We start from the raw sequence: 26,696 nt of genomic DNA on the forward strand, positions 1-26,696 counted from the left end.
GCTCGTTGCATGCTCTTTCGAAAGCACTTCTGAAGAGCGCCACTTCTCCACCAGTTCAGACCCCGACACCACTACACGGGACGAGAGCCCCCAGTCCAGCAGCCTCTTTCAGCTTGGGGCTTCCTTTGACGAAGACATCATTGACTTGAAGTGAAGACAATCTGGACACAGCACTTGCACACCTTCCCTGACCCCCCCACCCCCCCATTTGTTATGACTCTCTAAACAGTATAGAAAAATCACACTACATTTTCTGATAATTCTGGAATACAGAATATATACATAGGCAATCGAGATCTAGAACGCCCAGTATTTCCAGCTTATTCATATGGAAAGGGCAGGTGGGACGTAGCATATTTTATTCTCCTTGGTTGAATATTAGGGCACTCACCCCATTACAGGAATCTCAGCTGATGGAGCAGACGAGTTTTAATCAGTTAATTGATTAAAGCGTATATGACTTAAACATTAGTTTTCAATTTAAAAAGCCTGTCCACATTTGGGGGAATCAGACAGCTTGCTATAAACTCCACAGTGACACAAAGCTGGGAGATCCTCCTAACCCCTCCCCCAACATATTTTATAGGAACATAGGGAGCCGCTGTATAGCAGTCAAAACATTGGTCTATCTAGCTCAGTATTGTCTGCACTGAATAGCAGCAACTATCCAGGGTTTCAGACTATGGTCATCCCAAATCCTACCTGGAGATGCCATGGATTAGACCTGGAGCCTTCTGCAGGCAAAGCAGATTCTCCACCACTGAGCTAGGGCCCTTCCCTAAACCAGAAGGCTGTGCTGCAATAGGAACTTTGGCTGGGGGCACAAGTGGCCTCGGAGGAGGACCCATATCTCCTGCAAGAGTGGAGAGGGTGACATTTCCCCTGCTCGGTTTGTTGCAACAACTTTATAAGTGGGAGGGAGACGGCCAAGGATGGAAAAGCTCCACTCTCTCTCTCTCTTTTACATTGCTAAAGGGCTAGGAATGAGGAAGAGGGAAAGTTGGGTGCTGTACATCCCACTAACCCAAAGCAGGATTTAGCTTCCAGGCTCCCCATCTTCCCAAGCTCCTCTTTTTGCCAAAGAGAAGCTCTGCGCCCTTCCTCTTCTTTCATCATGCTGCCCAGGAAGACTCACAAACAGCATCATTCCTCCATTTCTGAATGGTGCATCCATACGTCACAGGACGCACCATCTCAGAATAGGCCTTCCCACCCACCCATGTGAAGGGGGTGACTCTTCTATGCCCATTTGCAATTTTTAAGGAGTACTTAAATTAAAAATTATTAATTTAACAAAAAAATAAAATCTATGTTACCTGATTAGAAAGACTTTTTAATCAGTTTAATCTACTGTGATTAAACAGCGGTCCTTGTCTCTTCAGACTAGCATAGCAGGTAGCCAGGGAAGGTTGTAGTGTTTTAAATAATGTCTTAAACCATCAATTTGCCCCAGTTCCCTCCCCGCACCCACTTGGCAATCTGGATACTTTATTTTGAGTAGCTGATGCAGACGTGAATGGCGAAACTCTTCCTCACATTCACAGCAAAAAAAGAAAGAAAAAAGGTTGGGATGATCAGACTGCAAATAAATTCTGTGCCCTCTAAAAGTATAAATGTTTTGAGTGAGTGAGCAGGCAACCTTCATCCTGGTTTCAGGTCTATTAGCACATTTGCTGATTAGCTAAAATGATTATCCACAGACACCAGGTAAGAGCTGCATTCCTGGGGTGTGGGGGATACATTGAAGAGGAAACACTGCTCCAGGGCATTTACACTCCTCCTGCTTCTGCTGAACAGACTTTGGGGGGCATTTGTATTTCCAAAACCTGCCAAACCTCTTTAACAGGGAAGAGATTTACCGGTATGTGCTTGCTGCATGGGAAGGGAAATCTCCTCTCTCTTTCTCTCCCCTCCCTCCCTCCCTCCCTCCCCCCCCTTTCAGAAATCTCAGAGACAACGACCTGTCTTCCCTCTCACATTGCCCTTAGCTGTCCACATACTGCTGTTTTCTGAGAAGAAAATGGAAGTTGGATATGGAAAGCTGGTGCAGCATGGAAAAGACCCTTTGATGCTAGTTCTGTGTCTGTAGATGCTCCTGCCACATGGGAGGTGTTGGACCCCCAAAGTCCTTTGCCCCCCACTTACCTGCTCTTGATTCATTTCCTTCTTCTTCTTTTTATAAAGTTGCAGACATTGATTTATACAACTTCACACAGATCAACTTAAACTACCTGTCCTGTGTGGGATCCCATCTTGCTTCCATGAGGGGTGGGGGAGTGGAGTCTTTCTTATGTATGTATGTATGTATTTATTTATTTTCCTGCTCTTAAAGCAACTGATCAATAAACGAAGCAATACTTTTAATTAATGATGTGCTTAGAAAAAGGACAGAATGGCTTGCCTTTGCCACAAAGCAGGGCTTTTATGGCATGACAATAGGTGAGAGAGATTTCAGCTTGTCGTGTGCTAGAAATGGTTAACTTTTCATTTTTAGAGAAAAACAGGTTTCTTGCAGGGTATTTTTTTAAAAAAAAAAATGGCAAAGGCATGTGTCTGCTTTGGGACTGGAAGTGGGTGGGTCTAGAAAGGGATCCTAGCAGGGCAGAGGTATGAAATTCAGCTTGGTTCCTGCTTGCAGATTTCGAAGTTGCAGCTTCCCTTCTCCTACCTCCTTTGCCCACCAATATTCCATGAGTCCAGTCCCTCTGTCCCCTCTATTACACAATTGCCTTATATTTGCCAGTAGAACAGAGCACTTAATCCATCCTTGGTGAGATGCTTGTAGCAATTAAAACAGTTCAACATTGTGCCCATTAGATACAGGAGCCATGGCATCTACTAAAGGTGACAGCATAGCTGTACAGGTAAGCTTGCTGCATGTAGCCTGCTCAAGTATGTGCAGAAGCTGCATGACTTAACTTTCCAACTTGATGCAAGTGGACTGAACCCTTAGCAAGGGAAAAGCTTGCAGTTGCAGTTCAGGTGAGATGGGGTGGGCGGGATCTCAAGTCTGACAAACTCCTCTTTGCATAGGGAAAAGGAACGCAATGTCATGTGTGTGCCCCCCCCCCAAGCATCATAGTGCTTTGTGATGTTGCCATCTTGACAGCCAGTTGGCATTGCCAGTAGCAAGTGAGATTGGTCACCTGTCTGAGCCTGATTAACAGGCCTACTGAATCCCAGATTCAGCAGGATCACTTGCAGCTCACTCACAGTAGGAAACTAATGATGGCTTAAGAACTGTGTGAGTGAAGAAGCCACACCTTTTACTCTCTTACCTAGAAGCTCTTAACTTGAGCTGACATGTGGATGACTCCTCCCTCCCCACATACATGGGAGGAGAGTTAGGCAGAGCCTTTTCCAGATTTGTGGAATCCCTACCAACAGAAGTGCTGTACATCTGAGTAGTTAGAGCACATAACTTTGCATGCGAAAGCACCCAGCTTTTCTTAAATAAAAACAAAAAGGACCGCAAATTTTTAGGTGTTGGGGAACCTTCGGCCCTCTAGATGTATTTGAACTACAGCTCTCATCAGCCCCGGCCAGTGGTCAGGGATGGTGGGAGTTACAGTCCGTCAACAGCCGGAGGGCCAGAAATTCCCACTACCTACCTTAGACCTTGTTGGGCCCTTGATGGAGGAACTGAGACTCTGGCTTGATGCCTCTGCTTAAATGAAATCATTTCCCCCTATTTCCCTCCTTTGCCATTGTAGGCCACATCCTTGTCTCATTTCCAATGATACATTTTTGTTTGTTTGTTTTTTGCTCCTGCACAAGAAATTCTGACTTGGGAGTTACACCACATCAAGTAGGTTCATGTCAACATCCAAGCAGCACCATCCCTTTCCAGCACCCTCATTCACCTTCCCACTGGCAATTCTGATCTCTCTAGTGCAAGGCCTGCTTGAAAACGCGCCACAGGGATGTCCTCACTGCAGAGTGGATTTTATCCCAGCAGCAGCATTTGTTACAGATCAGAGCAAGGTAGGAAGGCACTACATCAGGTACGGGTTCCCCTAGGAGGTGGAAGCTCCCTATGAGAAAACTGCTTGGGTGGGGTCAGTGTGTAAGATGTAGGCCAGTCCTATGGGCAGCTGCAACGGCTTGGCACCTAGAAGGCTGTCTTATACTGAACTAGTCCATCGTTCCCTCTAGTTCAGTATTATCTACACTGACTAGCAGCTGTCTATGAGGGTTGCGGGCAATGACATTCCCATCTGCAGACATTCTCGAGATGCTAGGGTTTGAACTGTGAACATTCTGCATACAAAGTGTGTGTTCTAACAACAGTGCTCTAGCCCCTTAAAAGCAAAGTAAGATTCTAGTCCTCGTCATTTTGATCAAAGGGCTGAATTAAATAAGAACATCGGAAGCTGCCTTATCCCCAGTCAGCCCATTGGTCTATCTAGCTCACTATTGTCTACACTGACTGGCAGTGGCTTTTAGGAAGGTGTCCTTACCAGGCCTGCTTGTAGATGCCTTTGGGAATTCAACCTGTGGGTCAAGCAGATTCTCTACCACTGAGTGATTATGGCCCTTTGGGGCTTGGCTTGAAATAGTTTGGCACGGGGGAGGGGGGTTAAAGTTCCTCCTGCACACCCCACTCCTCTGAGATATTCCATAACTGAACATCTGGCATTTCCTTCTATGTCTTGATGTAGCTATTTGTTTAGCATCTATTGCTTTGTCATTTGTTTGGTAACTAGGGAGCGCTAATGCTAGAACGTTGCTGATGAATCCTCTTTTTGGCTTTCTGGACCTGTTGATGATACCTTGCATTTTCTCTTTCCGTGACAATAACTATATAGTTATCTATATGGTACCTGGAGATGGGAGACATTTTAGGGGGCACAGCAGCTTTTAATTGGAAGGTCACCAGCCTCCTCTAAACACTGTGGCCTCAATACAATCTGTGCTTCTCTTTCCACTGCTCCCCCCACCCCGAGAGTCAGTTCTCACAAGGACCTCTCTCACTCTCTGGTTGCAGCCACTGACTCACAAGGTAGCCTAGAGTGAGTGACTGTGCCTCTTAAATGAGTGTTCTTCTATAGGGATGAGGTTGTATGAAAATGTACAACCTTGGAAATTGTGGTTTAGTTCTACTTGGGCAACCTAATGGTAATAATAACTGCAGTGGCATCATCCCCTGTCTACAGCTTATTTTTGAATAGTAAGCTCATTCCCCTTGCCCTTCCTATCAATTGGGAACATTTGAAAATTGGATTTGTCTCTTTGTTTATCCATTTGTGCTTGAAGTGTTCGATCATGCTTATAGGGCTGAGGGGAGAAGATTGGTCCGCTTGCTGCTGTCACAACAGCCCCTACTTCCAGCTCGCAAGAAGTTCCAGCTATTCCTAAGGGGGTGTTATACGTGCAGGTCTCCTACATCTGCTCTGTCACCAGCCAGTCCAATAGATCCAATACGTCTCATTTTTTTTCTGACTATATCTTTTGTGTTTGCAAAGGCAGCTCTGGAGGACAAAGCCAGCACTCAGGCTTGTTCTCAAACATTACTAGTATACTTTTCTATCCGGTCTTCCTCCGAAAGAGCTGTCTCAAAAAAAAAAAAAAAAGGCTGATTACAGTAGGTGCCCAGGTGATGCAACAGCATTCGCTGCCCCCAGACCATCCACTGTTGCCAAATAAAAAAAGAAGTCTGTGATCTAATAGATCTCAAAGCAAGGAACATCATTTGCCAGAATAGTTGGCAAAGTTTGCCTCTTACAACCCAGTCCTTGTGGCACTAAAGGTCCTTGCCATGATTGTAGCATTAATATCTCTCTCTCTCTCTCTCTCTCTCTCACACACACACACACACACACACACACACACACACACAGAGAGACACACACACACATACACCCTATTTTTGCATGTCTGTCCTGTATGTGCCATTTGACACTTGATGAACCCGAAGGTCCACATTTCACTCCCCTACTACAACCCAGTGGCATTCTTGTGTGTCCAAGTGAGCAGGATTTTATCTTTCTTTTTTTTTAAAAAAAAAAAAGGTGGGTGGGGTGTTACTATTTTCTGCAGGTTTGGACTTCCTAATATTTATTATGTATTTCTCTTGCCAGACGGAAAGCACTCACAAATGCTAACGTTTGTATAAAACAAATTTGTTGTCTACCCTGGTTGCTTGTCCCCCCCACCCTTCCTTATAAAAAGCCCTCAAGCAGAATCCAGCACAACTCATGGTTGGCGACAAACAGCCTTCTTTGGCAAGGGAACTGACTTCCGAGTAAAGCTGGAGTCGTGGGACCCCCTATCAAGTTATTGGGGGGCTTCCTTTTTATGATGGGTTTCCTTAACCCTTGCTGTTAGGAGACACTCTTGTGTATAGGAGGGGTGATTTGCCTGAAATTGGGGGAGTTCGGTGGAGCCTGAGGATTTCATTAGGCTCCCTACTCCTTTATTCTAGCAGTGACTGGGCTTTACTGCAGTCAACCTGTGTAGGCACAATTAAGTCCGTCTGAATTCAGTGAAATTGGGCCTATGCAAGTTTCCTCAGAACTAAGTCTCAGGCCTTGTTCCCTGGAAAGTGCGCTTCATGAATCCAGCCTTGCAATAGTCATAGGAGGCTGCCGCGTGCTGGGTCAGACCATTAGGTCTACCTAGCTCAGTAGGGTCTGCCTTTACTGGCGGCAGCAGCCCAAGATTCTGGACAGGTTGCCTTCCAAGCACTACCTGGAGATTCTAGGGCTTAAGCCTAGCTCTGACCCTGAGCTACAGCCCTTTCCCATCCTCTGCATGTTTACTTGGAAACAGGTGCAAATGTGTTCCATTGAGCTTAGTCCTTAGGTCATCATCCATAAGGCTGCTGCTTTCGTCGCACCAAACTTTTGCTGGATCCTGTCCCTTGACTGTTATCTAGTGGGGTTTTGTACTTTTCACCGATTATGTACTGTTGGGCTGTGGCTTCCCCTCTTGTGAGTCTCAAAGTTTAAATTACCACCAAGTGTCTTAAACTCGATTGTATTGCCATTGTTTTTAAATGCTAAAGTAATAATGTATTATTATTATTTTTATTATTGTTTTCCCTCTTTTGTGTTTTCAAATGTAGCCTGTAAAGAAAGAGAATCACAATACAAATATAATGGCAGAAATCTGTTCTAAAAGTTCCATAGACCACAGCTGTAAAATGAACTGTAGGGTTTTTCTTTTCTTTACTTCCTTGATATGTAATAAATATTTATGACATTTGGTCTCTTCTTCTGCCCCCTTGGGGTGCCTGTGTGTAACAAATGAGACAAACATAAGATAGACAACACCATAGATTGTTATCACTCATGTTGGACACACTCCTTGACACTGATATTTGGGGGGCGGGGGCAGAGAAAGCAATCTTGTACACACCTGCAAGTCTCATTGAATTGTGTGGGACTTGCATTTGAGGAGACATTCACAGGATCAGGCAGAAAGACTTAAAACATGCACCAGGCATGTGTCTGCTAGGTGTTGGTCACTAACAATGCAATTTGTGGTTCAGTAGCATCTGAAAGGTCAAAAATTCCCCACACTTGACGAAAGAAAGAAAGAAAGAAAGAAAGAAAGAAAGAAAGAAAGAAAGAAAGAAAGAAAGAAAGAAAGAAAGAAAGAAAGAAAGAAAGAAAGAAAGAAAGAAAGAAAGAATTATTTTGGTATATATTTTGGGGGGAAATCCTTTGCCATCAAAGATTTCTTACTCAGTAGAAACATCTAAACCTCAAAACCATTTTATAAAGTGCACCTTAAAAATAAAACCCCAAGCCATCTCTACTCTGTTTTAAAAGAAATGTTAAAAAAAAGCATGATTAAGAAGGCAATTCATAATAAAATACATAATAAATATCACATTCTGGTTAACAATTTCACTAATGAATTGGTTAGATTGTGCCCAATATTTCAGTTACTACTAGATACTGGGTAGGAGGAATCCTCCAGTTTGTTCTTTCTACCACAAGCCCACAAAAACAGCACACACACATTCATATACTCCATTCTGCACCTTTCAAATTAAAGATGACCAACTCAGTGCAGACCCAAGTGAAAAATGTTTCTAGGATGAAATTTAAGAATAGATTTGAAAGTAGAAATTGTAATGAATTCTAACTGGGAGAGGGGAATGTGCATGAATCCCCACTCCTGACCTGGAAGCGCCCTCCCTTATCCCCATAATCTCAACATCCTGGAAAACTAGTTGATGAGCAGAAGTTTACATTCTGGTCAAAAAATGGGACAGTAGTCCTCCCTAGTTTGTCCCTTGGTGTTATTTACGGCACTCAATATTAACTGAACATTAAGAAAACAAAGATGATTTGCCCAAAGCATCAGATGGAATTCAACATATTTATTCCACATAGCACCATATCCTTGAACCTTTATTCCCTAAAACAAGATTAGAAGTCTGGAAACAAAGTCTTTGGAACCTTACTGGCAGAACTGGGTCCAATCCCTACCCACCCCATCACATGATTTTAGATGGAGTCCCCTTGGGGCAGAGATTGACAAGAAATGCAATCATGGGAATGAGATTTATCATTTCCCAGTTTCAGCATTACTAACCTCCTGAACAGGACTCAAGAACCAGAGGAGGGGGCAATAGTGGGCAGCAGTATGCCGAACCCATTCATTTAAAAATATCCCACGTGATTGCCAAAGTCTACCGTTTCATGTGCAAATCAGAACAAACCTTTGGCTGCTTTAAACCCCTCTGCATTAAAATCTACACATTCCATGGAAAGAACTGGTAGCATACCACTTCAGACAGCATGGATGCATCTCATTTTAAAATGCTGTTTGTGAGAGAAACCTTGAGGGTGCAAAATAGTCTGGTGACATTGGCTAAGTCAGACCCAGTTTCCCTCTTTTGCTAGGTTTTTTGTGCACGCTGTGTGCATTGCTCAATGTGCCTTTTCAGGACTCTGCCTCACTCCTCTACACCCATAGAGTAGGCCCAGATTACACAGAATTAGAAGGTAGTTTGTGAGAGCTTTCTAAACAGAGAGAAAGGAAGTGACAGTAGAGAGGGGTAGTGATGGCAGAAAGAGGAAGGGGTTGAGCCCAGGGGAGAGGGCACCCACTTTTGGCTCTAGCCCCACCTACTACCAGGATGACCCTCCCATCAGGTCCCACCTCCCGAGGAATACAGTCCTCAGCAGAAGAAGAAAAGGCTGGCCACACAGAACATGGCCAACGAACAGAGAAAAGCAATGTTTTGTTCAAATTGAATTCTTAATCACCTTGTTCTAGATGGCAGAAAACTGAACAGTGCCTGCCGTTCTGTAATACTGTATGTAGTGCTGTAATACTGAAAAGTGGTAGGTCATTGCCCACACAAAATGAACCTGCCTTTCATCTTGACCACACCTACACCCCAGACAGTTCTCTGGACCCAGTTGAACCTGGTGAAGACTTTACATTCGTGCAAATCTCTGAAGAAGGGTTGGGTCCCACCAGCCACCACCACCTTAAGTCCAAGACCAAGGGGAAAAGTTCGCCCACTAAGATTGCAAACAGCTAATGTGATCTTTGGAAGTAGGCCTCTATCTCTTCTAGGCTTTTCCCTCTGGTTTCAGGAACGAAAAGTATGGTAAAGAGCACGTTGGAGAAACACATGGCACAAAACAACCAGAAGGTACCATGAGGCGTCAGGAAGACCTGGGGAAGAAGAGAAAGAGATGTCTGATTAAGAACCAGAAGAAATACCAAGGTGGTTGAGCTGTACTCTTGAGATGGCAAATGGGGAACCTTTGGCCTTCTAGGTGTAGATGAATGACAACTTATATTATCCCTGGCCATCAGCCACACTTGCTAGGGCTCATGGGAGTTGTACTTCAGCAACATCCAGAGGGCCAAAGGTTCCCCATGCCCAACATAAGAAAATGTTTTCTCACCCAGAATATCCCTGCATGCAGAAACCTAGCATGTCTGTAGTACCTGCAGACACAGGTTGATGCTCTCAGTAAGCATGAGAGCTCTCAGTAAGCAGCTGAGACTCCTAGTCCTTCCACTGGCTATGTCACAGCGTGGTTACTGCTTTTCACCCTAGCAGGATCCTTGCATATGGTAGGCAAAAAGAATCCAACAACCCATTTTTGCCACTGGCATGTGGCCCCCAGAAGGCTGCTGAAAAGAAAATGGGGGCCACTGTTCCCATTCCTGCTGTAAACCATTCTGATGTGATCCTTGCTTACCATGAGGTCATGGAACTCCTTGGTGATCAGAAAAGCCATGAGCCAATTTGTTAAGACACAGGCACCACTGGCTACGCCTCGAGCTCGGAGAGGGAATATTTCAGACATCAACAGCCATGGGATTGGGCCCCAGCCCAAGGCAAAGCCTGCAGGTTGCAGAGGAAGGAGAAAGCAAACTCACTGAGAGCAGTTAGTAGAGGTTTTCCTGAACTGAGCAAGGTCAGTAATGAACAGGCAACCCTGACTGGAAACCAGAAAGATACAACTAGACAAGGCTTCCCCTCTTCCTCACATCTCACATGTTATCTAGCAACAGGCTGTAGCTAAAGGGGAGGAGGGAAACAGCCACTCCATCTGTTCAGCATGGAACCCAGCGTCCATCAGGCTCTTCTCTCCATCAACAGTCACATGATAGCAGCCATTTCATTAGGCTAAAGGAGGAGAAGAGAAGCAGCGCCACTCCATCAGCTCAGCTTAAAGAGGAGCAACTTATGGCTGCTCAGTTGAACTCTTCCCATCATAGCTGCCATTATAAGAAAGAAATAGTGCCAAGTTTGCTTCCGCCTACTCCTTTCCCAATTCTTTTCCTTTCATGCCATGCCATGCAGTGTGCAAGACTGCAGGGACTGTATTATCAATTTTCATAAGCTGCCCTGGGAGCCTTTTGGATGAAGAGCAGGGTAAACACACTTGAAAATAATAATAATGCAAGGGTACTTTTAAGAGGTCGACTTGAGTGAGGCAGGAGTTCTATGCCCAGGACTGGCATCAGGGGGTAGCCATTGCTTGGCAAGTATCTTAAGACCACACCCCAGCAGGTACACAACAACCCCCATAGCCACCCAACCTTGCTGCTCTCCTTCCTCGTTGCCTCTTCCTGTTTGTCTGCCCTTCTCCAAGTCAGCAAGCAGTGATGGTAAGGAGGAGAGGTATCCGCCACCACTCACACAATATGTCGTCTCTTTCTGAGCAGTAGTACAGCTCAATGCAAGCAAACAGCCAACAGCAATAGCAATGTGGAGGAGGTTGTGCTACCCAGGTTGTGCTACCCTAACAGCATCTTCAAAAGAGCCCCTGTCAGGCCCCTCCACTTAGCTTTCAAGACCCCAGGACCCACGCCCTCCTTGCACACTTTTGCCTGCCTGGAATGTGTCATTGAACTCGGATCATGCCACTTGCTTGCCTAGATGAAGGATAGAGAGGGGTGTCTGTATCTGTGTGTAGAAACCAGCCTATTGTAAAACTGAACATGTGTTGCTGTGGCCCCACCCACCACCAGCACCATGACCCTTGCAGAACACTGCCCCCCCCCCATGTGACCCTCTGGCTGAAGAAAGGTTCCCTACCCTTAAGGTCTATGCTCCACAAGCACTAGGCTACCAATAAGCAGGTCATTAATCTGACCTCAAAAAAGCTGGACTCCAGCGAAGGAGGAGGAATCAAGGGCTTTGTTGTGATCAAACAGGACTCTTCCGACATGTGTATTTCCTGTGTGTGCATCACCTGCTGCTGCAGCAGAGAGGGCATTCCGGTGTGGGAAGTATCCACATACTCAAAGCATACTCGACCTTTACTACGTGGCTGGGAAACTCCTCAAGGCACCAAAAGGCCCAGAATTCTCTAGGTGGATGCATCTATATAGACTTGCTGCGGTTGCTGTACCCACAAAAGCTAAAGTGCCCACTAACCCATGACGAAGAGGCCCAGGCTCAATACCGCCAACCACGCAAGGTGGTGATCTTCTTCCACAACAGCAGCACTCAGAATGGAGCTTGGTGGGTTGGCATGGGAGGAGTTGATGGGGACTGGGAGAGCCATTTTGCAATAGATCGCGAAGATGGCAGCACTGATGGCCATAATGAACCCTGGGAAAGATGAGATAAATAGTTAACAGAACACCTAGTTATACTGTTTGGGAACAAGAGTGTATGTAACAAGAGCTGTGCTGGATCAGAGCAATGGACCATCTAGTTCAGCATCCTTTGCCTCCCCTCCCCTGTCTCCCCCCCCCTCTCTCTCTCTCACACACACACACACACAAGCACAAAGAGAGAGAGAGAGAGAGAGTGTGTCCTGACGGGGTATGCTGGGGATTATGTCCAACCACTGACCTAAGGCCCTAAGGCTAGTTATTTCAAACACATAAAAGCTTGCCTTGCTGGACATCCACCACCAGAAAATTTTATCCAGCTGTTCATGGTGTTCCACATTAAATTACCGTATTTTTTGCTCTATAAGACTCGCTTTTTCCCTCCTAAAAAGTAAGAGGAGATGTGTGTGTGTCTTATGGAGCGAATGCAGGCTGCACAGCTATCCCAGAAGCCAGAATAGCAAGAGGGATTGCTGCTTTCGCTGTGCAGTGATCCCTCTTGTTGTTCTGGCTTCTGAGATTCAGAATTTTTTTCCCTTGTTTTCCTCCTCCAAAAACACTAGGTGCCTCTTATGGTCTGGTGCGTCTTATAGAGCGAAAAATACAAACTTGCAAAGGCACAGAATCCTACACTTCACACTGGAAGGATAGCTTTTCTGCAATACCTGATACGACCAGAAGGACTTTTCGACCTTTTCTATCAATAATAAGAGCAGCCACAGCAGTGAAAAAGACTTGGATGGATCCCACAATGATGGAAGCAGCACCACTCTCCTGAAAACACACAACAGCAAGAAGTAAATAAAAATCTCAAATATTTGAAAATGTGTGATGCAGCAGCAAAGAAAAGCTAATGCTATTCTAGGCTGCATCAACAGAAGACCAAGGGAAGTAATAGTACCACTCTATTGTGCCTTAGTCAGACCACACACGGAATACTGTGTCCAATTCTGGGCATCTGACCAAGATATGAATGAGTATGGCTGCATCCAAGGTATCAAGAGGACAGAGGAGCCCCCCACCTTGAATTTGGCTTCTTCAAAGATGGTTTCCGCATAAAACATGATGGCATTGATCCCCGACACTTGCTGGAAGAACATCATGGCAATCCCAATGAAGAATGGCTTGTAAATGGCTGGATTCTTAAACTCGGCCAGACTCAGCTCCTCCTGCAAAGGAAGACGTAGCCAGTGTTTCAGTGTCGAGGGGCAACTGTACCCCTCTGGGGTCTGAGGTAGAGATCCCAGCACCCTGGCTGCAGATGTCAGGGACTGAACTAGGAATCTTGGCCCATGAGGACAACCAATTTGGCCAGCTGGGCCATTTCCCAAAAACCATGCCCACCTGCCCATCAGCTGATGTCAATCCTGCTGGGTACTGTTTTGCCAGCACGTTTCCTGCAGAGAAACGTGAACAAAACAAACCCCTGCAGAGTGGAGGGTTGCACCCTTCACTCATCAGCTGGGGAGCAGAGAGTTCAGTGCTGCCAGTTGCTGCTTCGCCACTATGACAAAGCAGACCCCTACAAAGAGAACCTTCCCCACTCATCAGCTGCTGAGCAGCTAGTTCAATCCTGCTGGCTGGCCACAGGGAATGCAAAGTGGCAAAGCAGACCTCATCCCAGCCCGTCCCACCTTGCAGGTCAGCTGTGACAGGTGGACATGACTGTAAGTGGCTGTACCAGGCCACCGCCTGTTCTATTTGCAAAACTGCTGCTGATTCCTGTGCAGTTTCAGCATGGGATTGACTACTGAGCAGTTCAGCAGCAAAGGAAAAGAATGTCAGGGGGCAGTTAGCACCTGCCAGATTATACGAGGAGGTAAAAGGTAAAGGGACCCCTAACTGTTAGGTCCAGTCGTGGACGACTCTTGGGTTGCGGTGTTCATCTCGCTTTACTGGCCGAGGGAGCCGGCGTACAGCTTCCAGGTCAGCATGACTAAGCTGCTTCTGGCAAACCAGAGCAGTGCACGGAAAAGCTGTTTACCTTCCCACCGAAGTGGTACCTATTTATCTACTTGCACTTTGACGTGCTTTCGAATTGCTAGGTTGGCAGGAGCTGGGACCGAGCAACGGGAGCTCACCCTGTTGCGGTGATTCAAACCACCGACCTTCTGATTGGCAAGCCCTAGGCTGTGGTTTAGACCACAGCACCACCTGCGTCCCTATACCAGGAGGAGCAGATGGCAAACACTTCAGGCTTCCACCCTCCTCCCCTGAAAAGCCTAAAGCTGAGGGAAGAGGCAGGTCCGTTCTCCTGCCACCTTTCCCACCCTTGCAACCCAAGAACGTGCCTGGTTTCAGTATGGTTCCAGCTCCACTCACCTGTCCTTCGGCGTTTACTTCAATCTCTCTGCATTCCCACTCATGGTCCACCAGGGGCCCCCGCAGGAACTCCAGAGCAGCAATGGCCTCTGGCCGCTGATTCCGGCTCAGCAGGAAGCGAGGCGTTTCAGGCATGAAAGCCACTAGTACCAGCATAAAACACGGTGGGACGGAACACAGTACGGCCAGCCAGCGCCAGTCCAGCCCTGTGCCTGAGGGAGGAGACCCAAAAGAAGAAGAGCCATTACTAGGGGCAAGGAATAAAGGACACTTGACAGCTTTTGTCACGCCCAGAGGGCTAAATGCAAGGTGGTGTACGTTATAGTTGCAAACAGCTCCCCCAGCATTCAAGTGATGTATTCCGTTAAGACAGAGTGCCTGTTGGCGCCTGTAGTGGGTGAAGCCAAAGGCAAACGTGAGAAATGAATGCAGATATTGCCTTTGTACAGTAGGCTAGTATCTGCAGACATTCTCACACACCAACTCTCTACCCATCATCCAGGCAAGCAAGAGGCATGATCAGAATTCAAGGACACTTTCCACCCAAGCAAAAGTGCTCAAAGGTATGAAGGCAGGCAGCCATACTCCCTCCTTTCAAGGTACAGTGGCACCTCGGGTTACAGACACTTCAGGTTACAGACTCTGCTAACCCAGAAATAGTACCTTGGGTTAAGAACTTTGCTTCAGGACGAGAACAGAAATCGCGTGGTGGCGGCGTGGTGGCAGCAGGAGGCCCCATTAGCTAAAGTGGTGCTTCAAGTTAAGAACAGTTTCAGGTTAAGAACAGACCTCTGGAACGAATTAAGTTCTTAACCTGAGGTACCACTGTACCTCCCTCTTCCCACTCAGTTTCCCACAACATTCTGTGCCAACACCATCCACAGGTGTGGGTTGGTGTACTTGTATCCCACGATGATGTGTGCAAGAGAAAATGTGCAAACCCAAGAACACAACAGAGCCCCATGAGTGTACCTGCTATATAAGCTCCCAAGATGCCAGTCACCACCATCAGCTGAACGCACGATCCTAGCATCCCTCGAACTTTGGAGTGGGCTATTTCAGAAATATATACCTACAGCGTGGACAAAAGGGGAAGGGAGTCTTGTTCAAGTCATACAGAGAAAAGGGAAATATTTTATTTGTTTTTGCATTTGCAGAATTTTGCATTTTTTCAATACAACAAGAAAAAAGAGAGGGCCCCCAATAATGTATCCCTGTTTTTCTTATAGAATCAAGGCAATCAGAGGCAGATGTATGTAGATACAGGTTACAATATCAGAATCAAAGTACTGAAATTCCTTAATTAACAGTGCAGTTAGGCCTCTGGGCCTGAAATTCCCCATCCCCTTAATAGATAGCACTGAGCTAGATGGGTCAATGGTCTCCAACTCAGTAAAATGCAGCTTCTGACATTCAGCAGATGGCTCTCTTTCCACAAAACTGCAATGAGAAAGGACAGTGCAAGCCATCTCTTACCGGGACCACCAAAGATGTTACCCCACTGGCCAAGCCATTCAATAGCCGGCCGACATAAAGCATCCAGACATTCTGAGCTGAGATTATGATTGTGAAGCCAAAAACAAATGGGATGGCACACAGCATCAGGGTAAGCTTCCGGCCAAGTTTATCCACGACATATCCCCCTAGAATCCCACCTGCTGCAGCGCCCAGCGTTACGATAGACTGCAAAAGAAAAAGAAAAAAGAACTGACTCTCATAACTGAACGGTTTCTGGTTGTAGATTGCTGCACCTTTCGATCACGTTAACTAACCCAAGATTTGGTGTATGCAATGATGGCACAATATAAATGACATTTATATCTGACCTGTCCTGCAAGGTGTTCGGAGGCGACATACACACCTCTCCCCTGCTCTGTATAAGGTGACTTCCTATGTTCCTGTTTGATTCAGCAAGAACTATTGAGGACTAGAATCCTACTTTACTTTTAAGGGAGGGGGCCCTAGCTCTATGGTGGGACATCAGCTTTGCATGCTCATGGTCCCAAGTTTAATCACCGGCATCTTCAAGTTGGACTGTGGGGGAATCTCTGCCTAAAACCCTGGAGAGCTGCTGACAGTCAGTGTAGACAGTATTAAGCTAGATGAGCCGATGTACTGATTTGGTAGAAGGCAGGTAGAGACTCTGGAGAACTGCTGACAATCAAGAGTGCTGGACTAGATGGAAGAATGATCTGACTCAATAAACCTTCCTATGTCTCTATACAAGGTAAAGAGACCCCTGACCATTAGGTCCAGTCGTGCCCGACTCTGGGGTTGCACGCTCATCTCGCTCTATAGGCCGAGGGAGCTGGCATACAGCTTCCGGGTCATGTGGCCAGCATGCAGAGCAGTGCACGGAAACGCCGTTTACCTTCCCGCTGGAGAGGTACCTATTTATCTACTTGCACTTTGACGTGCTTTCGAACTGCTAGGTTGGTAGGAGCAGGGACCAAGCAATAGGAGCTCACCCCATCACAGGGATTCGAACTGCTGACCTTCTGATCGGCAAGTCCTAGGCTCCAAGGTTTAACCCACAGCGCCACCCTCGTCCCATATGTCTCTATACTCTGGCACAAGTCAATAAGCATTTATTTTCCACCCCATATTATCAAACCAACAGAAGAACACAGGAAGCTGCCTTATATGGAGTCATTTCACAGGGGTTCATCTAGTGAGGTGCTGCCCACACCACCGTGCTGCAGGTCTCCAGGGTCTGAGGAAGGGACAATTCCAGCTCCACCTGAAGATGCTGGAGAATGAAGCTAGGATCTTCTGCACGCAAAGGAAATGCTCTGCCACTGTAGTATTGCCCTTCCTTTGCTTGTAGAGCAGAAGACTTACCCCAAACCAAGATGCTTGAATGTCTTCCAACCTTAATTCCGGGTTGCTAACTTTCTTTAGGCTCGGAATAGCCGGCGAACTGTAGCCAAGGACAAATCCAAAGCTTAGCGGTCCCAGCACAGCAGCAAACGTAGCCAGGAAGAGATTCTGATTTTGGACCTTGCTGCACAAGAAGTGAAAATGAAAAATGTGGAGGTGGGGGAGAGACACACAAACAGCTGCCCTTTTTTTGCAGATGATGCAGCTCAGCAGACACCTGAAAAAACCACACGCTTTTGTTTCAGATCTTTCAGATGCAGATGTATTAGTGCTTCCACTGACCCTTCCTTTTGAAAGAAACTGTTTAAGAACATAAGAACAGTCTGCTGGATCAAGCAAATGGTCCACCAATTCCAGCATCCTGTTCTCACAGTGACCAATTAGATGTCCTTGGGAAGCCCACAAGCAAGACCTGAGCACCACAGTGTTCTCCCTAGCTGTGATTCCTAGAAACTGGCATTCAGAGGTGTGTGACAGTGGAGGAAGAACATATAGCCACACCCTTCATGAATTTGTTTGATCCTCTTTTGAAGCCATCCAAGTTGGTGGCCATCACTACATCTATTTAGTTCAGCACCCAAACACACAAATATTTAAGCATGCAGGAAACTGCCTTATACCAAGTTAGTCCATTACATGGACTGGCAGCTGGCCTCCAGGGATTGAGATGGGGGATACTTCCTAGTTCCACCAAGGGGCATTGTCAGAGTTAAAGGACTAATTCCTGCCAGGCAAAAATGTTAAGGGTGCGAAGCAGGGCCGGGAGGAGTGGGAGACACATGGCCAGAGAATAGTTCCAGAATAGTTCCAAGGGTCAAATGAAGAGGCCACATTCCCCACCCCTGGTGTAAGACAATAGGAAGGGATGTGCTGTGTAGCTCCCACTCAATTATGAAGGCACGGCTGTGGCAACAAGATGTGATTAGGGATAACTGATAACATCTTCTCTATGGGTGATACTGTCTCCAAGCAGATAAAAAGTTACCACTGTGGCGGGAAGGTAAACAGTGTTTCCGTGCGCTCTGGCACTCGTCACAGTCCTCCGTGCGCCAGTAGCAGTATAGTCATGCTGGCCACATAACCTGGAAAGCTGTCTGTGGACAAACGCTGGCTCCCTCGGCCTGAAAAGCAAGATGAGCGCTGCACCCCATAGTCACCTTTGACTGGACTTAACCATCCAGAGGTCCTTTTACTGTCTCCCAATAGGTGCCATTTGTAAAGCTGGTGCAGTAAATGGCTTTAAAAGATTAGGCAAATTCACAAGCCTATAAATGGCTACTAGCCAAAATGACAATGTTCTGCCTCCACTGTCAGAGGCAGTCTGCCTCTGAATACAAGGTGCTGGAAACTGCAGGAGGGGAGAGTTGCTTCTACACGCACATCCAGCTATCACACAAAACAATGATAGGGTCTTCAAATGGAGATGACTGACCAGCATCTTGGGATTGTGGTAGAAAACTCAATGAAAACACCAAAAAGGAAAAACAGCAACCAAATGTTGCAGAATGGAGTGTTCTAGCCAGACATGCCCTTTTCATGGATTACCGTATTTTTCGCTCTATAGGACGCACTGGACCATAGGACGCACCAGACCATAGGAGGGGGAGAACAGGAAAAAAAATTCTCCCCCTCTCTGCTCAGCGCCCCTTCAGCGAAGCGGCAGGAGAAACAGAGCCCCTTCCATTTCTCCTCCCGCTTCGCTGAAGGGGCGCTGCGCAGAAAGGGAAAACTGTGCAGTGCCTCTCCAGCGAAGCGAAGCCTCGGTGTGCACCAACCCCTCTTGCTCTCCAGGCTTCAGGCGGCTATCCGCAAGCCTTCAGAGCGCGGCGGGAACTCCTGCTGCGCTCCAAAGGCTTGCGAATAGCTGCCTGAAGCCCCTGGAGCGCAGCGGGAGTTCATGCTGCGCTCCGGGGGCTTCAGGCGGCTTCAGCGAAAGCAACGCAAAGCCTCCAGAGCGTGGGGGAGCTCTCCCTCTGCGCTTCGGAGGCTTCACGTTATCGCTGAAGCCAAGGAGCCTGCATTCGCTCCATAGGACGCACACACATTTCCCCTTAATTTTTGGAGGGGAAAAGTGCGTCCTATAGAGCGAAAAATACGGTATCCATTCCATTTCCTCACTTTCTAAATCTCTCTCCCAGCAGTCAACATTCCACAGACAACAAGCATGCTCAGTCGTCACTGGCCTGCTTTTGAAAGAGTTTTCCTCCCTTGGGACCCCGCCCCCTCGCCACTAAACACTCCCCCTCCAAGCCTGCTGTTATCTTGTGTTCTAATGGTGCCATTTGGGCTGTGCAAGGATTGGCATGCCTGAACATCAGAAATAGCTCAGATTATGCATTTAGAAGAAAAGCCCTCTTGTTCCAAGATTCTCAATCAGATTTGGAAAACCTCTCAGGGTGATTCTGTTGAGCCAACAATTCAGAATCTGGCAAGCAGAGACGTCATTCATTAAACTCCATTACAAACAGCTGATACAGTGTGAGGGCAAAGGGGCAGAGGGACAGAGGCTGACTACTGGACTTGTAGATAACCAACATTAGGGCCTTGTCCTCTTTGTCCCTCGGTCCATATTTGGCCTTATATTCCTGGCCAGCAGTGCATAACTAGAACAATTGCGTTTTGACATTTTCCAAAAACAAAAGCCAGATAAATACACACACCTCAGATAGATCTCCAGTGGAGAGGGTCTTTGAGCAGGCAGTTCTGTCTCCACCTCAGTACTCAAAAGGGGTCTGGTTTCCTCAGATGCCATATCTCCCATTGGTGGCAAAGGAGAATGCAATTCTGTCCAGCAAATGATGTCTGTTCCTTAGCCCTGAAGACTTTAAAATAGAAACAAAAATAGATAAGGGGGAGATGAAGATCATATGCAAGAAGTAGCAAATGAAAGTCTTGTGACCTATTTCGCTTCCTCATCCATACATTGCTGCCTTAACTTTTGAAAATGAGACAAAACTGCAGCTGACCGGAAGGGGGAACTGAAACAAAACTTTGTAGCGTGAACTGCTCTTGTTCAGGGTTCCAGCTAGCCAGCCATGCCCTCTTCCAGGGCACTCAATTTCATTCCCTCTCATTCCCATGTTTTCCATCTCAACACTCAATAGTTTCCCAATAGTTTGCTGCCACAAATAGAGCTCCTCTTGCCTACTGTATAGGGAAGCCTTTTAATGTGCACTGTTTTCTGATGTTTTTATATACATTACTGTATATACATCATACATTTATATACATCATTTATATATCTTTGGGGGGGTGTTATTGGGTTATTGTTCTTATTTTGATTTTATATATTGTCATCTTTTCTGTGAACCGCCCCGAGACCTCTGGGTATAGGGCGGTAAATAAATTCAATAAACAAATAAATAAACACACTCAGCATTCTATGGATCCTGAGCATGTTCAAGACTTCAGTGGGCTAGGTTTTGTTACAGGGAGGCCAGGGGGTTCCTCAGAACCTACAGATACCCCCCTCTTGTATGAGTGGATGGTACCCTTTTGGCAATGTAAGGACCGGCACTCTGAGAACTGAGAACACCATAACCCTCAATGATCCAAAAATAACAGTGGGAAACTACTGTTAATATACCCAAAGGAAAGGTCTCAAAGAAGCCGGGAAAGGCTTTCATCAGGCTGGGTGTAAAGCAAAAAGTATAGGACACTGTTGCTGGGCAGGATTGTGGGGCACTGTCCTGACTCCCACCCAACACACGCAAGCAGAGGCTCTTACTTGGAAGTACAGGCTCAGCAGCAGACACAAGACTTGGGAGTCACGATTCAGAAGTTCAGGAGCAGAGTAAGTTATTCAAAACTGGATGGAAGCACCAAAAATGTTCCAATTCTACACTCTGCCTGTTTAAACATAGTGCCCTCGTAATCTTGCCTTGTGGTGATGTTGGAACTGCAAATGTGCATTCTGTTGGGGTATGTGGGGTATTCTGTTACCATTTGTGAAGGAAGATCCTGATCCTAGAGGGCAAGGCAGCACCCTCCTGCTCAGGGTCTTGTTCAGTGGCTGCCACCTCCTGTTCAGCCTTCCTAGCTTTTACTGATGCTTCCTGCTCTGCAGCAAGGTTGGAGGAAAGAGCTGGCATAGCTGCTTCCCCTTCCAAAGCAACTGGACTTGGGGTGGAAAGGAGAGGTACCCCTAATCCTCCTCCAACCCAGATTATCCCACTTCAGCCCCCTCCTCCATTTATTCCTACTTCATCAGAGCATGCCAACCGAATCCCAATAGGACTGCAGGTCTCGTGACATCCTCTCCAGACTGGTGCTTTTTTTGCGGTAGGTGGGTGTACTCTGCAGCATGTCATTGAACAGAGCATTAGTGCGGGATTCATACTAGATTATCCACATACAGTGGCACCTCGGGTTACATATGCTTCAGGTTACATATGCTTCAGGCTACAGACTCCGCTAACCCAGAAATAGTGCTTCAGGTTAAAAACTTTGCTTCAGGATGAGAACAGAAATCGTGCTCCGGTGGCGTGACAGCAGCGGGAGGCCCCATTAGCTAAAGTGGTGCTTCAGGTTAAGAACAGTTTCAGGTTAAGAATGGAACTCCAGAACGAATTAAGTACTTACCCTGAGGTACCACTGTACCAGTGCATTTCATTACTTTTCTGCAATGCTTTTTCACTGTTACTACTTTACTGCCATCTATAGGGGAACTTCAACACAATAACAGCTACTACAACAAAGCCCCTCTCCTCCTGAACGTTTGTGGTATGAAAAATTTTCAGATTTCAGCAGGAAGCTAGCAGGGCATGCACATGCGCAAAACAGTATGTGAAACGGGATCATGTATAACTGCCCTGATACCATCATGTGTACAAATCACCAAGAATGCAGAATAAAAAGGACATCTAGAGGGGCCCCATAATGAAAATACTTGGTACAGTTCTAGCTGCCCCATCTCAAAAAGGTTATTGAAGAGTATCAAGCAATCCAGAAAGGTTGGGAAAGGAGACTAGGTGTGATGGTATCATAGAAAAGGCACTCTGTATTTGTTCAATCAATCACATGCTTTCCTGTGGAGCATCAGATTTGAGCTAGAGAAATCTAGGAGCAAATCCATGTTCTGCCAGCAAACTAATGGGGATCTCTTTGTGCCAGTCTCCCTCTAATCTGGGTCATCCAAGAACAACTGGACAGCCACCACCTGCCTGAACACCTTGCCCCAAATGGTAACACTTGCAACTGGCCCTGAAGCTGGAACAATTTCAAGATCTAGGGAAATTTATTTGGGAGTGGCCTCACAACCACCATCTTCAAGGCAGTTGGGGTCGCTCCCTCTCACAAGCTATGACTCAACTCCTGATCTTTGCTGATCACCACTCTTCTGCATGGGCGTAGCAAAGCGGGGGGGGGGGGAGGCAGCTGCCCCTCCCTACATCAAGTAAAACAATGGAAATAACTGCCGGATCACGCCGGTTCTGCCCCCGCCCCAACAAAAGCCCTGACTACGCCCATGCTCTTCTGCCCTGTATTATTAGGCAAGAGGGATGGACTGAGTAAACAGGCAGCCAGCCTGAAAAGTACTGCAATTCCATAGGGCTAGTAAAACGCAAAGCGGGCATTGGCTGAGGGAGACTGAACATCAGGAACCCCACAGTCAGAGAACCCCACAAAGGAAGACACACGTCCCTCACTGGCACACAAGGGAGTGGTCAAATAGGCACTATTATTTCTCTCTGGCTCCACATAGGCGCTATTAACCATATTTGTAGTCCTCTTCTTGGGTGTCATCTCACAATCCAACACCACCAACACCCCTAACGCACAAAACTTGTTTCACCAGAGAAGTCGTCGGTCATGTCCCAGAATCAGCCTCCAACTTCTTTAGTAGCTGGCCTGGGAAAACCCCTCCCCAAAACCCGTGTGGAAGTACAGAATGCGACGCTAGACTGAAAAAATAGCTCAGACCGGAGAGGTTGGCAGAAAGCGTGCAAAATTAGGGAACTTAGGAGAGAGAATGAATTAAAATCTAGCTGAAGGAGGGTGGAAGCGGGATAATGTAAGAAAAAAACTATTGGGGAGACTTTGGGCGGCGCAAACTCACCTTCCCTTTCCGTCCAAGGACTAAAGCATCGCTCTTCACCTCCAAATTAAAGCCGGCAACTACAATCTTGAGAATCAACTGCAAGGCGGAACTAAACAGTTGGGACCACGTTTTCAGGGTAGAGAGGAAAATAACAACGGACCAGAAACTCAGACGATTAAATCCTTTCCCCCATGTGATTGTACTTCCGGCTTGGCCTCTCTTGTGCCCTGGAAGGAGAACGTAGAAAACAACAAAGATATAGGAAAATAAGGAGCCACACATCGTCAACAATACACAATGGCAACTCCCGTTCTCAATTTCAACTGGTTTTCCAATGCTGTAAAGAGCATTGGAGGGCCGTCGGTCTCTAGAGAGAATTTCGAGAGACTTTGTAGCAGTGCAAGAGAATCATGTCCAACGGTGTCACCGTTCACATTTTATATCAGTGCTTCAGAAAATGCTCTACATTTCTATCTCTAAGGGCACCTTAAGCTAGACTTTAAAAAAAAGTTTCCGTTTCCGGACGGAAGTGACTCTAAAATCCGGGGCGGGAAAGAGGCGCGAGGAAGATGACGTCAGGTGCTCACGCCGGAAGTGCCTGTGGTAGAGTGTTTGCTGGGACCCGGCGGCGAAAGGTTGGACCCCCCGCCCCCGAAAAATAAAGTGGGCGGGAGGGGGCGGGAAGAGAAGAGGGGCAGTGCGGTGGGAGGAGGGAGCGCGGCTGAGGAGAGCGGCGGAAGGGGGCGGGGCTCAGGTGGGTTGTCATAGAGACCGCCTGCAGTGGGGAGGGGGGATGAGGGGGCGGGGCTGGGCGGGTGGAAGGGGAGACTTGCGCCCTTTGGGGTGAAGTTGAGGAGAGGTCTCCGTTGAGGTAGGTGCAAAAGAGGTTGCGGGAGGGCCCGGGATTGAGGAGGGGGTAAGGGGCGTGCAGAATGATGGGATCGGCGTCGTGTTTTGATTCCTAGCTATTATGTATTATCCTATTTACATCCTTCCTTTATTCCCGGGAGATCGGCGTATTCTCCCCTTCCCCGTTTTATCCCCACTGGGCAGCTGGCTTCATGAGCAAATGGTTGTTTGAATCCTGGTCTCGCGGGCACGGGTGCGACACCCTAGCTCAGCCTTTCCCAACCTCAGATCCCTCCCCAAGTGTCGTTGGATGGTCCTGCTAGCTAGGGATGAGGGGAACTATAGTCTAGTAACATCTGGAGACCGCCCAGCTGATGCCACAAGACTCTGCATGCCGCATATGGCTGTTCTTGTTCTCCGATATTGAACTAGTTAGCATGGGGGTTTTCCCCACCCCAGGCTTTTCAGAAGCAAATTTCACGTGTGAACACTATCCGGTCACAGGTGTGTCCTGAAGCGGGAACCCTTGGCCAGCATCAAATGTAGTTGGACTATATGCTTTGGATGTAGAATGTTCTAGACAGGTTGGATGCTGTCATAATTACCTTAAAAGAAAAACAAATCATGTATCAGGTGGTGGAAGGGGTCTTCCTTTCTAGGGAGCTACCACCAGTCAGCATAGACTGAGCTAGAGAAATAGTCTGACCTGTTAAAATCTTTTGTTGTTGTTCAGTCGTTTAGTCGTGTCTGACTCTTCGTGACCCTATGGACCAGAGCACGCCAGGCACTTGTTAAAATCTAGCTCTCTATAAAAACATCAAATGCATGGATTGCTTCCCAGACAACGGTAGGAAGATGCTGCTTTATACCCAAACCATTAGTCCATCCAGCTCAGTACTGCCACACCAACTACACTTATCCAGGGCTTCAGGCATGGGACAGTCCCAGCCCTAACTCAAGATGGGCAGGTCCCCTGGGATCATCTGCATGAAAAGTAGATGCTCTACTACTGAGTTATGACCCTTCCCCCATCCTTCATCTCCAGAATCAGATCCAGAAACCTAAGATGCGTAGGCTGATAAAGAGTGTTTTCCATGCCACTTGTGTGTGTGCTCTTTTATGGGAGACGTATTATTATTATTACATTTTGACCTTTATGCACTAATGCACAGTTGTACAGACCCAGTCCTTTGAAATAAATGGCAATAGTTCAGTGCAAATTTAGGTGTGCTCAACTCTTTGTTGTATTGTGGCCAAAGATTATAAAAGCCATCCACTTTTCTGATTCCACGTCAAGACCCAACTTGAAAGAAAAAAATATGCATGAGGCATGCTATCTACTTTATACCTCACCCCCATTAATGTCATCTCTCCCATTTATTTGTTAAATGCTGCCCTTCCCCCCACTCTATATTTAGAATAATAATAATTCTTAAGTGTTTAAAAGATACTCATCAAAAGGCACTTTGCAGTTTAAAGCTTCAGCAAAAGTAACATAACTCTGTCTTCAGGCTTGCAATCTAAATAGTCACATACATAAGGGAAAGGGTTTTTTGAAGGGTTTGGCTTTTTTACAATGAAGTGGTATATAGATAAATCTGGGAATAATGTACATTTTGAAAGGATTCAACCTTCCCCTAAGGTTAAGGTTTAATGACTCCCATCTATCAATAACTAAAGAAGCCTCTTTTATTATTTTGTTTATATGAATTGTAACTAATCGAGTTATGTCTCTTGGCATTAAACCTAGTTATATAATAGATTTGGAGCAATTCCGGAATTGATAATTCCTTAACTGAAAGAGTAATCAATTTTTCACTTATTGGCATCAATTCCTTTTGGACCAGTTAATAAAGTATCCTGATATTTTACCAAAAGCATCTATTGTTTGCATCAGTATAGGAATACTAGTTTGGTACCTCCTGAAAATAAAACCAATTTATATTCAACTGAATTATGAACCGCTGTGTGAATCTCACAATGTTGTCTAATAGCGCAAGCTAGGGGGTTCTAAACAACCACTAAAGCGAGATGAGCGCCGCAACCCCAGAGTCATCCATGACTGGACCTAATGGTCAGGGGTCCCTTTACCTTTACCTTTATATATATAAATATTGTTGAAAACCATTTCATTGCCTAGTGATATACCGTAATTAAAAATTGTCTTTATTTTTATTTAAATCTTACAAATCCACCACTAATCTAATATTATTTTCTGCCTCATTTTTATAAAGCCAGTCTGGTCATTCTCTGTAACCACCATTATTAATTGCTGAATTCTATTTGCTTGGGTCGTTGTTAAAATCTTTGTATCAACTTTACTCAGTTTGTCTGATTTGGTATAGCTGTAATATAAGCTTGATTAAATGTCATTGATAAAAGACCTTTGTCAGACATCTCTTCATACAGTTGATGAGGCTTTGGTACTAGTAGATCAATGTATGTCTTATATTATTCAATAGGAAATCGTGGTGTTTTACCAGTTGTCATTTTAAGAATAGTTTGCTTGATTTCTGCTTCTGATATTGGTGAAAAATAACATTTGCATTTGTCAATA

The 26,696-nt window shown here is 46.2% G+C and overlaps 3 protein-coding genes across 13 annotated transcripts in view; 2 read left to right on the forward strand and 1 right to left on the reverse strand.

Moving 5' to 3' along the window:
• The window catches only part of GARNL3 (GTPase activating Rap/RanGAP domain like 3), a 110,914-nt gene extending 103,708 nt beyond the window's left edge, over positions 1-7,206 (forward strand). For all 6 annotated transcript variants that reach the window (XM_081896379.1, XM_081896384.1, XM_081896381.1 and 3 more), the window contains one exon: positions 1-7,206. In XM_081896379.1, coding sequence (XP_081752505.1) covers positions 1-154 — 154 coding nt within the window. In that variant the 3' untranslated portion in view covers positions 155-7,206.
• On the reverse strand, positions 2,535-25,072 carry SLC2A8 (solute carrier family 2 member 8). 3 transcript variants are annotated; one of them, XM_081896507.1, is made up of 12 exons: positions 24,846-25,072; positions 23,309-23,517; positions 19,911-20,072; positions 17,212-17,374; positions 15,847-16,053; positions 15,343-15,442; positions 14,371-14,582; positions 13,071-13,217; positions 12,714-12,822; positions 11,867-12,043; positions 10,179-10,324; positions 2,535-9,642 (listed from the first exon to the last, which is right to left on the reverse strand). In XM_081896507.1, exons 3-12 carry the CDS (start codon positions 20,009-20,011, stop codon positions 9,502-9,504), a joined length of 1,503 nt encoding a protein of 500 aa, XP_081752633.1. In that variant the 5' UTR covers positions 20,012-20,072; positions 23,309-23,517; positions 24,846-25,072; the 3' UTR covers positions 2,535-9,501. The 3 variants fall into 3 exon arrangements, with proteins under 3 accessions (XP_081752633.1, XP_081752634.1, XP_081752635.1); XM_081896508.1 differs by lacking the exon at positions 24,846-25,072 and adding an exon at positions 24,594-24,644; XM_081896509.1 differs by lacking the exons at positions 17,212-17,374; positions 23,309-23,517; positions 24,846-25,072 and having other exon boundaries at positions 19,911-20,045.
• FBXW2 (F-box and WD repeat domain containing 2) overlaps positions 23,820-26,696 on the forward strand; it is a 19,432-nt gene continuing 16,555 nt past the window's right edge. The window contains exon 1 of one of the 4 annotated variants that reach the window (XM_081896517.1): positions 23,820-23,925. The gene's annotated coding sequence lies outside the window, so the exon portion shown is untranslated. Of the gene's footprint in view, positions 23,926-24,100; positions 24,162-26,696 lie in introns of those variants that run through there. The other 3 variants (XM_081896519.1, XM_081896518.1, XM_081896520.1) reach the window with 3 other exon arrangements.

The sequence above is a fragment of the Podarcis melisellensis genome (genome assembly GCF_964234715.1).
Source record: "Podarcis melisellensis genome assembly, chromosome: Z".
NCBI lineage: Eukaryota > Metazoa > Chordata > Lepidosauria > Squamata > Lacertidae > Podarcis > Podarcis melisellensis.